The sequence below is a fragment of the Bubalus bubalis genome, chromosome X (genome assembly GCF_019923935.1).
Source record: "Bubalus bubalis isolate 160015118507 breed Murrah chromosome X, NDDB_SH_1, whole genome shotgun sequence".
NCBI lineage: Eukaryota > Metazoa > Chordata > Mammalia > Artiodactyla > Bovidae > Bubalus > Bubalus bubalis.
Window position 1 is genome coordinate 53,130,719 of NC_059181.1, and position 13,130 is coordinate 53,143,848.

General features: G+C 57.0%; 1 protein-coding gene and 1 non-coding gene across 5 annotated transcripts; both read right to left on the bottom strand.

The window, feature by feature from the left end:
* Window positions 1-1,836: 1,836 nt before the first annotated feature.
* Window positions 1,837-9,427, bottom strand: LOC112582281 (melanoma-associated antigen D4). Of its 4 annotated transcripts, none has more exons than XM_045164519.1 (13): window positions 9,276-9,427; window positions 8,094-8,304; window positions 6,921-7,322; window positions 6,358-6,564; window positions 6,185-6,248; window positions 5,866-5,945; window positions 5,374-5,465; window positions 4,643-4,722; window positions 4,512-4,554; window positions 4,039-4,101; window positions 2,972-3,086; window positions 2,229-2,659; window positions 1,837-2,044 (listed from the first exon to the last, which is right to left on the bottom strand). In XM_045164519.1, the coding sequence occupies exons 2-13, from the start codon at window positions 8,301-8,303 to the stop codon at window positions 2,035-2,037; spliced, it is 1,797 nt and encodes a 598-aa protein (XP_045020454.1). In that variant the 5' UTR covers window position 8,304; window positions 9,276-9,427; the 3' UTR covers window positions 1,837-2,034. The 4 variants fall into 4 exon arrangements, with proteins under 4 accessions (XP_045020454.1, XP_045020452.1, XP_025132600.3 ...); XM_045164517.1 differs by having other exon boundaries at window positions 6,921-7,754; XM_025276815.3 differs by having other exon boundaries at window positions 2,217-2,659; window positions 6,921-7,754.
* On the bottom strand, window positions 3,333-3,459 carry LOC112582425. Its single transcript, XR_003106963.3, has one exon. It is a non-coding gene; the product is annotated as a small nucleolar RNA SNORA11 (small nucleolar RNA).
* Window positions 9,428-13,130: the final 3,703 nt, after the last annotated feature.

Below are 13,130 nucleotides of genomic sequence, written 5' to 3' on the forward strand. Positions count from 1 at the left end.
CTTTGTGGTGGGGGACCCCGTGGAAGGGCTGACGCTGGGGGTGGCAGGGAGGCCTGCCTCGGTCTCATGTCTGCCCTGCGGTTGAAGGTCGGCCACCTCCGCGGTGCCAATCGTCAGTTTCTGGGGCACTCAGGGTCTGTCCCCGATCCCTGGGACCCGCCTTCCTCCTTGCTCCTGAGGCTGCCTCTCTGCTCACTTCCTCACTCCCCACCCGGCTCTCAGCACTGCCCCCTGCAGGGTGTGGAGGGGCAGGAGCCAGGTGAAGATATCCATAGGGAAGGGGTTGGAAGGAGAGAGAGGCGCAAGCCTGGAGGCCCGGAGAGGTGGTGACTTCCCCAGCGTCCTGCCTCTGAGAGCTGCTCTCGCCTCCTTTCCAGATGAGCTGCCTCATCTCAGGTGCCTGTGGCGCACAGTGCTCCCACTCACACCTGCGGCTTGTGGTGAGTGCCCCGACCTCGTCCATGAGAAGGCAGGTACCTACTGAGTGCACAGTAGGGTCCTGGGAGGTCCCAGGTTGAGGGAGCCAGAAATAGTCCAGTGTCATTCATCACGCCAGAGCGGGGTTCCCCAAATCCCGACCATCAACCGGATACCTGCACCTGGGAAGGGACTGAATCTCTGTCAGAATCACAGAGTGTCCACGGGGCGAGGCATCAACCCAGCAGCCAGGGAGGCAGACACCAAAGCACCAACAAATAAGGCAGAAACCCACATGAAGCCTGTCTTTAAGGGAGGGGTACACACAGAGCCTGCCTCCTGCGGGTACGGCCCAGGCCGTCACTCAGAAGGGTTGTGCTAGTGGTGGACCCCTGCTGCCTCCTTGGAATTCTTCCTCATTTTTGAGCCAAGTGATGGGTGTTTTTGCTTTCCACTGGGTCTGGAACATGATGCAGCTGGGTCTGGGTCAGGATGCAGGTCTGGTTGAGGGAGTGGAACCTGTTCTTGGGGCAAAGAAGCAAGCAATGGGTGGCTGGGCAGGTGGGCTGCGGTCTTTGCACTACTCTCTCCTTCCTCTTAACCCGGAGCCTTGTCCTCCAAGCTGTGGACATCACTGAGATACCCAGAAAAGCCCCAGATGGCCCCTTCCTGCTACAGAGTCCTTCCCAGAGTTCCAAAGTGTCTCTGCCCTCACTGTCGTCTGCCTGGGGAATGAAAGTTTAGCCTCAGCCCCCTCAGGGATCACACAGCCCTTGAAGACTCAGGGACCTAGGCTGGCCTTGGCCTCACTGGGAGAGCCCTGCTTCCATGGAGAAGTACCCTGGAGCCTCCCAAAGAGTCTCGGGTCATGGTCATGGGCAATGGGCTGTCCAGGTCTGCCTGCAGCTTTCTCCCATGAAATAGGCTGTCTTGCCTATGATGGTTTCTGCTCTACCTGCTGGAGGGGTGAGGATGTCACCGTGAGGCCTACCTCGCCGTCCTTAGGACTCGGGAAGAGGGATGAGGTCCTAAAATTGTGTGGCTGATGAGGGAAGGAATCCTGGACAGCGACTCCAGAGATGGGGAGGGGCAGGTAGGTCCTGGGGGATGTCTGTGGAGCCTGTCCCTTGGCGGGAGGGGCAGTGGCACCAGCTCACAGCCCTCCACCCCACCCTTGCTCCTGTGAACCGCCCCTGTGTTTGACTAGGGGCACACAGTGTAGGAGACCATGATGCTGTGGACCAGAGCCTTTGGAAACTCATGGTTGCCCCCCCTCAGGGGCATCTCTGCCCTTCCCAGCACCGGACCCACCCACACCTGCCTGTCTTTTAGGCAGAGGCGGCCCCCGCCTGTCCCCGAGGGCCTGATCCGCGGGCTGCTCAGAGCCACACCTGCCCAGGAAAAAGAGGAAACAACCGACCGAGTTCATAACTTTAATGTAACACAGATACCCAAAACACGACAGCACGAGAAAAGCACACAATGAAAGCAGGAAGGGCATAGCGTGCGTCATCTTGCATGCCATCTTCCATGGACGGGGAGAAGCGGGCCTGGAGTGCTCTGTCGGGGACCGGGCAGCGGAGGCACTCTGGCTCGGCGGGGGACTGCCGCAGCTCCTCAGGGCTGCCTGGAACCAGGAGACACACAAGCCAGAGTAGAGGTGTCAATGCATGTGAGGGACAGCAAGGACAGACTGAGTGTCTTGTCCCGCTCTCCTCGTTCCCCCAGGACACCCCAGGCCTGCCCCTGATATCTCCCAGCCCCTCCCCACCCCAGCCTCCAGAGTCCCGTGTAATGACCTCCAATCTTACTGAATCCAGGAGAAGAAGCTGGCACTAGTTCTGGCGGCGTTTCTGGTCCGGATGGTGGAGCTGGTGCTGGGGCCATCGAGCATGCTGGCGCTGGCCGCGCCATTGGTGCCACTGCTGACACCAGCCCTCCAGGTACCTCTCCTGTTGGCACGGTTGCTATTCAGAATGTACTGATGGTATCTGGCCCAGAAAGCGAAGGGGATCCTGGACCAGGCGTCGCCAAAATCTCCGTCCTCATCCCAGGTCAGGAGCTCCACCTGGATATCGTCCCAGCTCCACCGTCCAATCAGAGCTTCCTCCCCGATGTTCATCTGGGCCCTCATCTGGGCCCTGGCGTGCTCCTCGGCCATATCCACATCCATCGTCTTGAAAGCATCATCCACAGCCTCCAAGAAATGAGCCCTCCATTCGCGGGGGTCTCGGTTCTGATACTGCGATGGAGGCACAGCAGCCGTTTGCACACTTACCCTACCTCGCTCAGCGCCCGCTTCCCGCCTTTCACTCGCTTAAGCGCTTTGTGAAATCATGTTAAAGACCCACACGACTGAAATCAGGCTCCCGTCATTCCGTGCCAGACCTGGGATTTCACCCCGTCCACTCCCTACAGCCTGTGAACTGGTGTCAGCGACTTGGGAACCTTGCTGGGCCTTGGCGTCCTCACTGGACAAACGGCGTCAGGAGGCCGGGACCAAGACGCAAACCAGGTATGGGAAGATGCAGCCAGAACACAGGCTCTGCCTTACCTGGGCGATGAATCTCAGCACCCTCATCTTGCTGGTCTCATGGCAGGCGCGCAGACCCCAGAGAAACTCATACTCGGGTGGGCTGCTATTGGGGACCTTCTTGTATTCCAAGTACCTGTGTGAGAGAGGACAACAAACCTCTGCTCCCAGACAGGCACACCTGTGGCTGCTCCGGTGGCTCCCAGGTAGTTCCTTCCCAGCCCCGAGGCTGCAGCTCAGCTGCTGCAGGAGGCCTGCCCTGGCCCCGCAGCCCCTGCCCCCACTTCCACACCGGCTCCCAGGGTTTCTGCCTCCTAAATGGAGGGGCTCACATCCCTAGGCCACTGGTCCTGCCCAGTAGACATGCGGAGGTGCAGGAGGCACGTGTAGGGTACTTGTTCAGAGGAAGGCCACGAGTTTTGTGCCCCTTGTCACAATAACCCAGATTCCTGTTGGGTCTGGTGTAAGCAGGAGCCATTTCTTCAGGCTCCATGCTCTGAGCACAACCCACCATGGGGCTTGTCCGTGACCTGACTGAACCCTGGGAGAATCCATCCTAGAAAACGACTGTATGGGAAGAAACAGTCAACCAAGAGTAGGGGACTCCACGCATACTCCCAAACATCTGTGAACGTGTGTTTGTGGGGCGGCGGATGGAGGAACATGCACACGGGGCCTTTGTGAGGGCACAAGAGATCTCCAAGCACTGATGATGGGGGGGAGCCTGGGCTAGAAAATCGGCAGGGCCAGGCTCCAGGCCCAGACGGGCCTTACTCCAGTCAGGGCCATGATCAGGTTTCCACTCTCGGAGTCCCAGGCCCCTGAGATGTAAAGCCGGGACGCTGCCTACAGGGCAGGTGCTGAAGGAGGTGGGGGCTGTACCGTCCCACCCGGTGTTTACAGACCGCAAGTGCTCCCTTTCCCCAGGCCTCCCTGGGATTGTCCCCTCAACCCCCACACTCGCACCCTCCCAACCCACACTCACACCAGACACCCATCCCTCTGGTGTTAAGACATGGGCCGGGGAATGGCGTCCTCAGCCAGAGCAGCACACGAGGAAGGCCTGAATGGGGGGCAGAGATACTCACTTCTGCTTCACAAAGTCCTCTGTAATGAGTTTCCTCAGATCGCCAAGGAATGGGTGCCTCACCCTGAGTGCAAGGAAAGGAAGGCGTGACTAGAGAGAGTGGCAGTGCCTGGGTTGGGCAGGAGCGCTCCCAGCAGGACTGAGGGCCTCCTAGCCTGTGAGGCGTCCTCATGGACACCTGGGCTGGCAGCAGAGGCCAGGCAGCCACTTGTCGGCAGGGCCCCAGGGAGGGGCTGGATGGAGCCCCCAGCTCCGATGGTGTCTCTGAGGTCTCGTGTCGGAACAGAGAGGGGACACGGGGCAGAAGAGGGCTCGGGGTTCAGGACCATTTCCCCACGCACCCTGGTGGACCCTTGGCACTCTACCTAGTCTAGGATGCCACGCCCCACAGAGACCGCTAGGCCACTGCAATCCTGGGGCCTCCTGTGCCCAAGGACACACTGAGGAGCGGGAGCCAAGAGACCCCAAACATACCCGGGGCGCAGTCCCATCTTGCGGAGTGCCTCCCAGAGGACAGCTGTGAGGAGAGATGAGGTACAAGAGTTTAGCAGACGGAGGGAGGTGAGACGACCGCCAACCCCCCAGCTGCCTGTCCAGCCACTCACCCTCGCTGGCGCGGTTGCCGTTCATGAAGATGACACCCAGAATCACCAAGAGGAGACTCAGCCTGGGAGTGTCCTTGGTCCTGAAGGCGTAGAAAGAGGGATCCTGTCCAGCAGCCATTTGCCCAGGTGACCACAGCCGGCTCACCCAACTAGCCTCTCCCACACTGCTGGGCTACAGGGCAGTTCCTCCCACTCTGTATGCCTTGCTATACCTGGTCCAGACAATTCCTTCCTCGGCCTGAGACTGAGGCCCTTCATCCATCAAACGTGGATGCTAACACCTCTTCCCAGGGCTCTGTCGAGGATGGGGTTAGGCGGGGAGCAGACGATTGGCAACCCTGAGTCCAGAGGCACACCCTGACCTTCCCTGCCCTTTGCCCACTGCATCTGGAGCACGACTCCACTGGAGACCCCCGGCCCCCACTCTCCCCTTTCCCTGCCCCCTGCCCGAGGCCCACTCTGCCAAGCCCTGGCTGGGACCTTAGCAGAGAGAGGCAATCAAGAAGCTTGCTTTCCCAGGAAGACAGGGGCGGGGAAGGGTGGGCAGGGCTGAAACCCAGAGAGCCGCAAAGCCTCGCCCCAAGCTACTTGCCCCTGCCTGCCCTTAGCTGCTCAGCACTGCTAACTCTGGGTGGGAGCCGTGCTAGGCCCCCCAGCCCTACTTTCCCGTTTCTCGAGAGGAGGGGGCAGGCACCACCAAGGAAGACCGCCGGCCTCCTGTGCTTTCTCACTTTCCCAGGAGGCGGGCTGACGAATCCCGTGTGCAGACGAGAATGTACAGGTGCTCTTCCTTGTCAATTTCCTTCAGGTGGATCCCGAACTTCTACAGTGGGGAGAAAACGGGATGTGAGATCAAACATCCAAGCTGGGTGTCCTGCAGGCGGTCATTCAATTCCCTGTTAGAACTCCTTCTTGGCGGGGAACCCCAAGCCCTGGGGGAGGAGGGAGAGGAGAGGCCATGGAGGAAGTGCCCTGTGGGAGCACTGACACTGGCTGAGACAACGGGAGCCACCTCAGGAGACCACAGGCGCTCAGAGAGCACGAGCGGGAGGAAGGAGGGGAGGAGGCGTGCAGAGGAAGCTCCCAGGTGCAGAGGCCAGGGAGGGCTTCCCTCCAGAGCATGCAGTCCGGCCCCTGGGCCTTGAGGGGATGCAGAGGGGGGAGGCGGGCAAGGGTTCCCTGCTGCTCCTGCTCCACGGAGCTGCCCCCGGCCCCACACCCACCTTTTCCAGGGTGTACGTTGCTCGTTCAATGATCTCAGGGAAGTGTTCGTCATATTCTCGGATGACATCCTTCAGCATGTCTGCAGGAGGGGAGGGTGGGCAAAGCACCGGGGCTGAGCAGCAGCCACAGAGCTACAGCCTTTCCGTCAGCCCTGCTGAGGGGAGCACGCTCAGGACCCCACACCGTGCCAATGGAGCCATCGGCCAGGCCTGATCTGTGTGTGTGTGGTGGGGAGAGGGCATCTGGTGGGAGGCCCACAGGGCAGGGTGGTGGGAGCGGGGAAGGACAGGGTTCAGGGAGGGGGCAGAGGCTGCCCACCTGAGCGCTTGATGGGGATCTTCTTGTAGTCTTTAATCATCAGATATTTCACCAACTTATTTGCCTGGAGAAGGAAGAGCGCACGGGGAAATCAAAGCGTGGGTGACCTCAAAGAACTGGCCCGCAAGGGAGGAGAGGAGGGAGATAGGGGGAAGGGCAGGCTTCCTTCTTACCCTCTCTTGCAGAAGGGTCACATTGCGGGGTGGCAAGCACAGCACGTGCCTTGAGGGTACCTGGGACCTCAGGGCCATGGAGGGCCGAGGGGCCATCTGAGGCCGCGCAGTCGTCAGCAGGGGCTGCGATGCCCTCCAGGTTGGTGGGACCGCAGGAGGCTCTCTCTCCTCCTCGCTGCTCTCATATTCGTCATCCAGGTGCTTGGACTGTACCATTAGACAGAGGAGAGACTCAGGGCGACCAGGCTCCCTGAGTCGCCTGGCACACATCTTAGCCAGAGCAGGTACTTGGAAATAAGGCTAGTAGATGACACGTGGATGACACGTGCCCACTGCTTACTAAGTGCCAGGCACTGAGCCAACCGCTTCTCCCTCCAGGCCCGAGGGTAGGGACTACGTGGAGTAAAAACATGCTGGTAAACTTGGCTTGGAGAAACACGTACACGCTGAGAGAAGAGGGAGGGGGAAGAAGAGGGAGAGGAAGGGAGGGGAGGAGGCAGAGAGCTGAGAGGGCAGAGAAAGCAGGGGAGCAAGGACGGTGGGAGAAAGCAGGGAGGTCTCACCTTCTTTGTCCTCTTGCCTCCCATTCTGGCCCAGGGCTCCGCACTCTGCTGAGAAGTGGCAGCTGCACTCTCAGGCTCAGGGATGCTCGTGGCCATCTTGGCCTTGGCGGCAGCTGCTGCCACAACATTCTGAGGCTCCACCCAGCGAGTCTTGGCAAGAGCCTTCCCGGACTTGGTCGTCTTGGGCCGGGTGGCCGCCCCCTCCCCGGCAGAGGCTGCCTGGGTGCCCCTGGAGGCAACACTGGGGCCCTCTGTGGCAGCCTCTTGGGCCGGGGCAGGTCTCTTGGGGCGTGGGAAGGCCATGCCACTGACACCTGCCGGCTGGCTGAAATCAAAGGCGTCGTTCTGACCCAGGAAGGCTGTCTTGGGCCGGGTGGCATCCATCTCACTTGCACGCGAGGCCTGGGGGAAAGCACAGGCCGTACTAGGGCCCTCGGCCGCAGCCTCCTGGGCCTGGGAGGATGTCTGCGGCTGTGGGGACCTTGTTGGAGCCCCAGGGGCAGCCATCTCGCTATTGACTAGCATCTGGGAGCTGTGCGGAGAAGCGACGCTTGTCTCAGGGGTGGCTGCCGGAGCCTGGGCAGCAGATGTCATGGGCTGGGTATCGCCTCCTGACGCCTGGTGTGTGGCCACCGGGTGGTGGTTAGTGACCACCTGATTGTAGGTGGCACGGGCAGCAGTGGCAGCGGCCCGAGCAGCTTGGTTAGAGGCGGCGGCCCGGGCTACGTTGGCAGCACGGGCAGCCGTCTCGTTGGCAAGTGTTTCTGGATCCATCCGAAATGCCTCCAGCAGAGTTCTGGCCAGCACTGGGTTTTCCAGTTCCCAGGGCTCATTCTGCAAGACCAGGGAGGGGAAGGGAGGGCAGGGCAGAGCAAGGGAGGAGAGGGGAGGGGAGGGCAGGGCAGGGCATGGCAGGGGAGGGGAAGGCAGATAGCTCTACACAGATAGCTCCCCCTGTGTTGGCCAGCCTCCGACCAGCCCCCAGGCCCTCCCAGCACTCCCCCCCCCCCCCCCCCCCCCCCCGCTGCTCCCAGTAGGAGAGGGAAGGTTTGGGCAAGCTGGGCAGTCCTTCCCCCTTCAACTCCAGCCCTCATCGGCCCCCTCCTCCCATCCTCCCTGACGTCACAAGAGAGAAGGCCCAGGGCTAGCAGGTGGCCGAGGAGGGGGCCTCACCGCTAAGATGCGAAAGCCTGGACCCAAGCTCCCAAAGGCTCTGAGGATGCGGATGTCAAAGCTGGTGAGGGCGCCGTAGCCTCCGAAAGCACCAAATTCTTCATAGTCGTTGCCTTCAACCATGTCTTCCTCCCCGACTTCATCACTACCCTCGTCCATGTCTTCAACGTTGTACCCTTCAGATTCCTTGCGGTAGCTTCCCTCTGCCATGCTGGGGGTCCCAAGGAGAAGAGGGCTCAGCCTGAGAGGGATGAGGAGGCCTCTTCAGGGGGAGGGGGGCGGGATCCAGCAGGAGGCGGGATCTCTCAGGAGGTGGAGGGCTGCAGTCACCGGGTTCCCAGGCAGTGTAAGGTTGGGGCGGGGGTGAGGGCTGCTGGGGTAGATTCCCTCAGAGACAGAGCCCTAGGAGAAGGACAGAGGAGGTCGGAGGAGACCCTGCACTGAAAGGGGAGTTTAGGTCACACAGGCGCCCCAGACCAGCGGCTGGATTGGAACAAGGGGTGGACTGGCGGGCTTGGGTCCAGAGAGTCCCATAAGAGATGCTTTGAGAGAGGGGAAATAAAGCGCCTCGATTTAACGGCTGGAGCAGGGGGCCAGGATGCTGGGGAGGAGAAGACATAAGAAGGCTCAGACAACGGGGACCGCTGGAAGCTCTGGGAAAATGAATCCCAGGGACCCTCTAAGTCGCAGTGGTGGGGATTCAGGTGATTCAGGTCTAGGCTGGGCTCATACAGGAGCGCTCAAGATGGATGGAGTGGGGTGCGGGTAAGGGGGCGGTCCTCGGACTAGGTGAGGCTCGAACTGGAAGCGCTGGAGGTCTCAAAGGCCAGGATCGCAACTCGGGGAAGGGGGCAAAGCGGTCAGTTGGGTTGCACCGATCTCAGAATGGTTGGAGTGGGGGTGGGGCCTCCGCGCTAAGGCAGCTCAGCACGGAGCACACGCGTCTGTTAAAGGTGTTCAGATGGTGGGCTCCGGTGTTAAGCAGGGCTCGAGTCCGGGAGCCTGGGTCTGGTGGCCATGGTGGGGGGCGGCTCCTTTGTTGACCACGGGTCTAACGGGGTTCAAGTTCTGCGTGCTTGGGCTTTGTTCACATCCGGGGGCGGGGGTGGGGTGGGGAGGAAGGGCACAGCGTACCCGGTTCCACTTGCCCTCTCCCGGTCCTGTCTAGGGCTGGATCCTTACCTTCCCTGGGGCTCCAATGGCGTCCGTCCTCAGCACCAGGAACCCCGCAGCCGCGCCCTCGCCTACTGCTGCCAGCACAGCAGCTCCCACCACCCCGCCCCTTTTCTCCCCGCACCCCCCCATCCCCCGCGGCTAGGCAGCCTGCGCATGCGCGGACCCCTCCAGCCGGCCCGCTCTCCCAACAAAAGCCTTTTCCACCAGGTCCCCTGTGCGCATGCGGTTCCGCCAGTGGGTGGGCGGGGTGGGGTGGGGGCGTTTTCTCCCTCCCGCCAGATTCCCCTCACCGTCAACCCCTCCGCCCCCGCTACACCGACCAGGGACGCGGGCACGCACGCCCTGTATTGCGGTTCCAACCCATCCATCACATACCCTCAGTCCCCCCACTTTTGCACAATGCTTCTCAGCCCTGCCCTCCCCCTTGCCTCTAAGCTCCTCCGGTGTGGTCTGGAATACACTGAGCCCTGCTTCCCCAGCATGAATGACCCCTAGGTCACCAAAACAGAGGTCTCTAGCCCGGTCGGTCGGTACCTGCAACAGGAGAAATGGAAATGGTGAGAGGACACCAGTTCCCTGTGTGTTCTCCTCCACTATCCATGTCTAGGGCCCCCCAGACACACTGGGAACATCTGCTTCCCCAACCACTCCTCGGGCAGCTTGTGTGTGCTGGGCATTATCTTCCTCTCACAGCAGCCCTGGGTAGTGGGTGTCAGCACCCCCATTTTACAGATCAGGAAGCTGAGGCACAGACAGACGCATTGCCCTGAACTCACTCGACAAGGCCACAGAGCCAGTGAGGTGAAAATGCAGCATTTGGGCTCGGGTCTTCCTGACTCCAAAACCCGTGTTCCATTAGCACTGGCCCCGGGGATCGAGGCACCCTCCCCTCTTCAGTTGGAGCAGCAGATCCAGGCCACCTCCCCTGCCCTGTGACCATCTGTCCCAACAAACTGGGTTTCCGCTCTCTGAGACCTAAGCTCATGCTCTGCATCCCAGGGGGAACAGATAGGGGGCCCCAGGCCCACCCCTCGCCTGCTCTGTGTGGGTCCATCCAGGTGTGCGAATTGTTCCTTGGGGTCCACTCCCCGCTCTGACTGTCAGGCCCCTTCGCTGTGAGTGGCACAAATGGGCTGTCCCTGAGGCCTTCCTGGTGCCCGCTGGAGCGGCCAGGACAATCAGGCACTTGTGTGTCTGAGTCATGGCAAGCCCTGATTCAGAGTAAATGTTTGGCCTGGTTCCTTCCATGGCTGGGGCCTGGGGCAGCTGTGGTCTTGTGGATAGATGCTCTCGGCTGGACTTCCAAATTCCAGGGACGGAGTGCTGGGTCAGTCTGTCGCTAGCTGTGTGAGCCCACTCGGGTCACTGGACATCTCTGAGCCTGGTTTCTCAATATGCAAAATGGGAAGCAAAAGGAGAACTTACTGGGGTCCCACCCAAGGGCTCACATGCTCCAGAATCACTGAAGAAAGTCCTATGCTCCCATTTCAAATTGCACCTCTTTTTTTTTTTTTTTTTTTTAAACAAACTAACATAGTGGACTTTTATATTCGTTTTTATATCAGCCTCTCTAGGACCCCTGTGTCTGAATGGAAGCTATTGCTAGGACCAGAGCTTTTACTCTCCAGTGACCAACATCAATTCTGCCTGGCTGGATGGCTTTCCTCAGCTGTTGCATAGCAACCTTCCCTGTCAGCTAGCTGCTTGTGTCTCTCAGCCCTTCTTGTGTAACACGTTTCTGTACGACGTGACCAGACCTTAGAAGTGAGAGTCTTGACGAGCCGCTGTGCGCTAATAGAAAATGCCGTGTTCCCTTCTCATTTTGAAACTGTGTGGTTTTTTTTTTTTAAACAAAATCCATAGTGGACTTTTACACTTGTTTTATTTTATTTTTATTCTTATTTTTTCTTTCTTCTTTTTTTAATGGAGATGTAATTGACATTGAACATTATACTACTTGACATCTCCACGTGGGTGTCTCAAGGGCTCCTCACAGTGAGTCTGTCTCACTGTGGTATTGGGATAGCCACCCCTCCCACACACTCACATCCCCCATCTCTCTTGTTTTTAAAACTCCTGTCTTCACAATCTCAGTACATGGCACCACGATGCACACAGCTACTCACTCCAGAAAAGGGAAGTCAACTACCACCACTGCCCTTTTGTCATACACTGCACCCAGGTGGGAGACCTCTGCAGCTCTCCAGCACTACCTCTCTGTGCAGCTCTCACCCCTCCATTACTCCCAGAATATTCTAGTCACATTGGCCTCTTGGAATTCTCAACTCTGTCTCCTTCACTCATTGAGCTCTGTTTGTGTTCAGTCTTTCTGTGCTGCAGCCTGGGAACTCTATCCAGGCAAGAAGTTGGGGTTGGGGGATATCGGACAACCCAGGGGATCACCTTGTTAATTTCCCTTATGTTGGGGACCCCTTATCCTGTGTGGCTCATGGTGCCATGATGTAAAGCTTTATAACATTTTTGATTTATAGATGTTTAGGTGGCAGAGCAAATCAGATTCCTGTTAATTCATCATGGCCAGAAGCATGATAACTTTTTCTTACATTCAAATGTTTTAACTGTGAGCTATGCTTTTAAGATGTATCCACTCTGCTATGCATAGTCTAATTCTGTCTACGTGACCCGCAGGAATAACACAGAGTGTGCATGTGTGACATTTTACTTGTCTGTTCCCCCAGGGACAGACAATCATATTTCTCATCTAAGGTAATAAACACCCATCCAAGATTTCTCAGCAGGGGTTTGTCATATTGGGTTTCAATGGTCACTTTTTTTTTTTTTTTTTCACCTGGATTTGAACCAGGGACCCAATGGTCACTTTTTAAGAAAGAATTTTTTGAAGAAAAGTGGAGAGACTAGTAGAGGGGCAAGAATAGAAACATCCAGAAACCAGAGTGTTTGTCGTTCCATCATACTGATGGGAAACAGTTATGAGTTGTACAAGAGAGATGGCAATGCTTGTTCCCCATTCATTCCTTGGTATGACTTTGTTAATTTCCATTATCTTGAGAACCCCTTATTCTGTGTGGTACATGAAGCCATGATGTAAGCTTTATAACATTTTTGATTTATAGATATTTAGTTGACAGAGCAAATCAGATTCCTGTTAACTTTGCAATATCTGGCGGTATAAGTATCCATCCTGACTTTTAATTTTTTCAGTGATTGTTATGCTTTTAATATTGTATCCAAATTGCTATTGTCAACTGTAAATTGTCCCTTGCAACTCCTAGAACAGGTCTTCAGGTAGTTAGGCATTTTCACAAGTTAATTTTATGAGACCAATCCTTGCATCTTCTCATATCTAGAAAAGCACTAAATCTCTTCATCTGACATCAGCTCCTCATGACCAGCAGAAAACTTTTGTAAAGATAAGTACTTGATTATATGAAGTCCCCTTTCACCAAAATCATGTATATTGACCTTCTCCCCCTATCTCTTTGGAGCAGTTTCTCAGAGCTATCTGAGGTGCTATCTCCTGGGCTATGGGTCCTCAAATAAAACTTGCCCCAAATAAAAGTTAATGTACAACTTTTACATTGTGCAATTTTTTAAAGTCAACACTATGTACAGTTAATGCACGATAAGCATTCATGATATTTTTCAATCTCCTTACCCCAAGGTTTAGGTTTTACCTTTATTCCTAGACAAGTATAAAATGAGAGAAGTATAGGCTCATTAAGAAGACCAAAGACAAGAATTAGAGGACACTTCAGAAGGAACAACATAAGTCAGAAGAAAGTGGCATACCGTTTTTAAAACAATAAAACAATAAACATCCACTCAGAATTTTATACTCAATGAATATCTGTTTAAAAATGATGTTGAAATAAAAGGTTT

Coding starts and splice junctions, on each gene's coding strand:
- LOC112582281 (XM_045164517.1), bottom strand. CDS start 8,303: ATGGCAGAGGGAAGCTACCGCAAGGAATCTGAAGGGTACAACGTTGAA. Junction 4,555..4,642: donor CGGCAACCGCGCCAGCGAGG/GTGAGTGGCTGG, acceptor CTCTCCTCACAG/CTGTCCTCTGGGAGGCACTC. Junction 3,087..4,038: donor GAGGACTTTGTGAAGCAGAA/GTGAGTATCTCT, acceptor TCTCTCACACAG/GTACTTGGAATACAAGAAGG.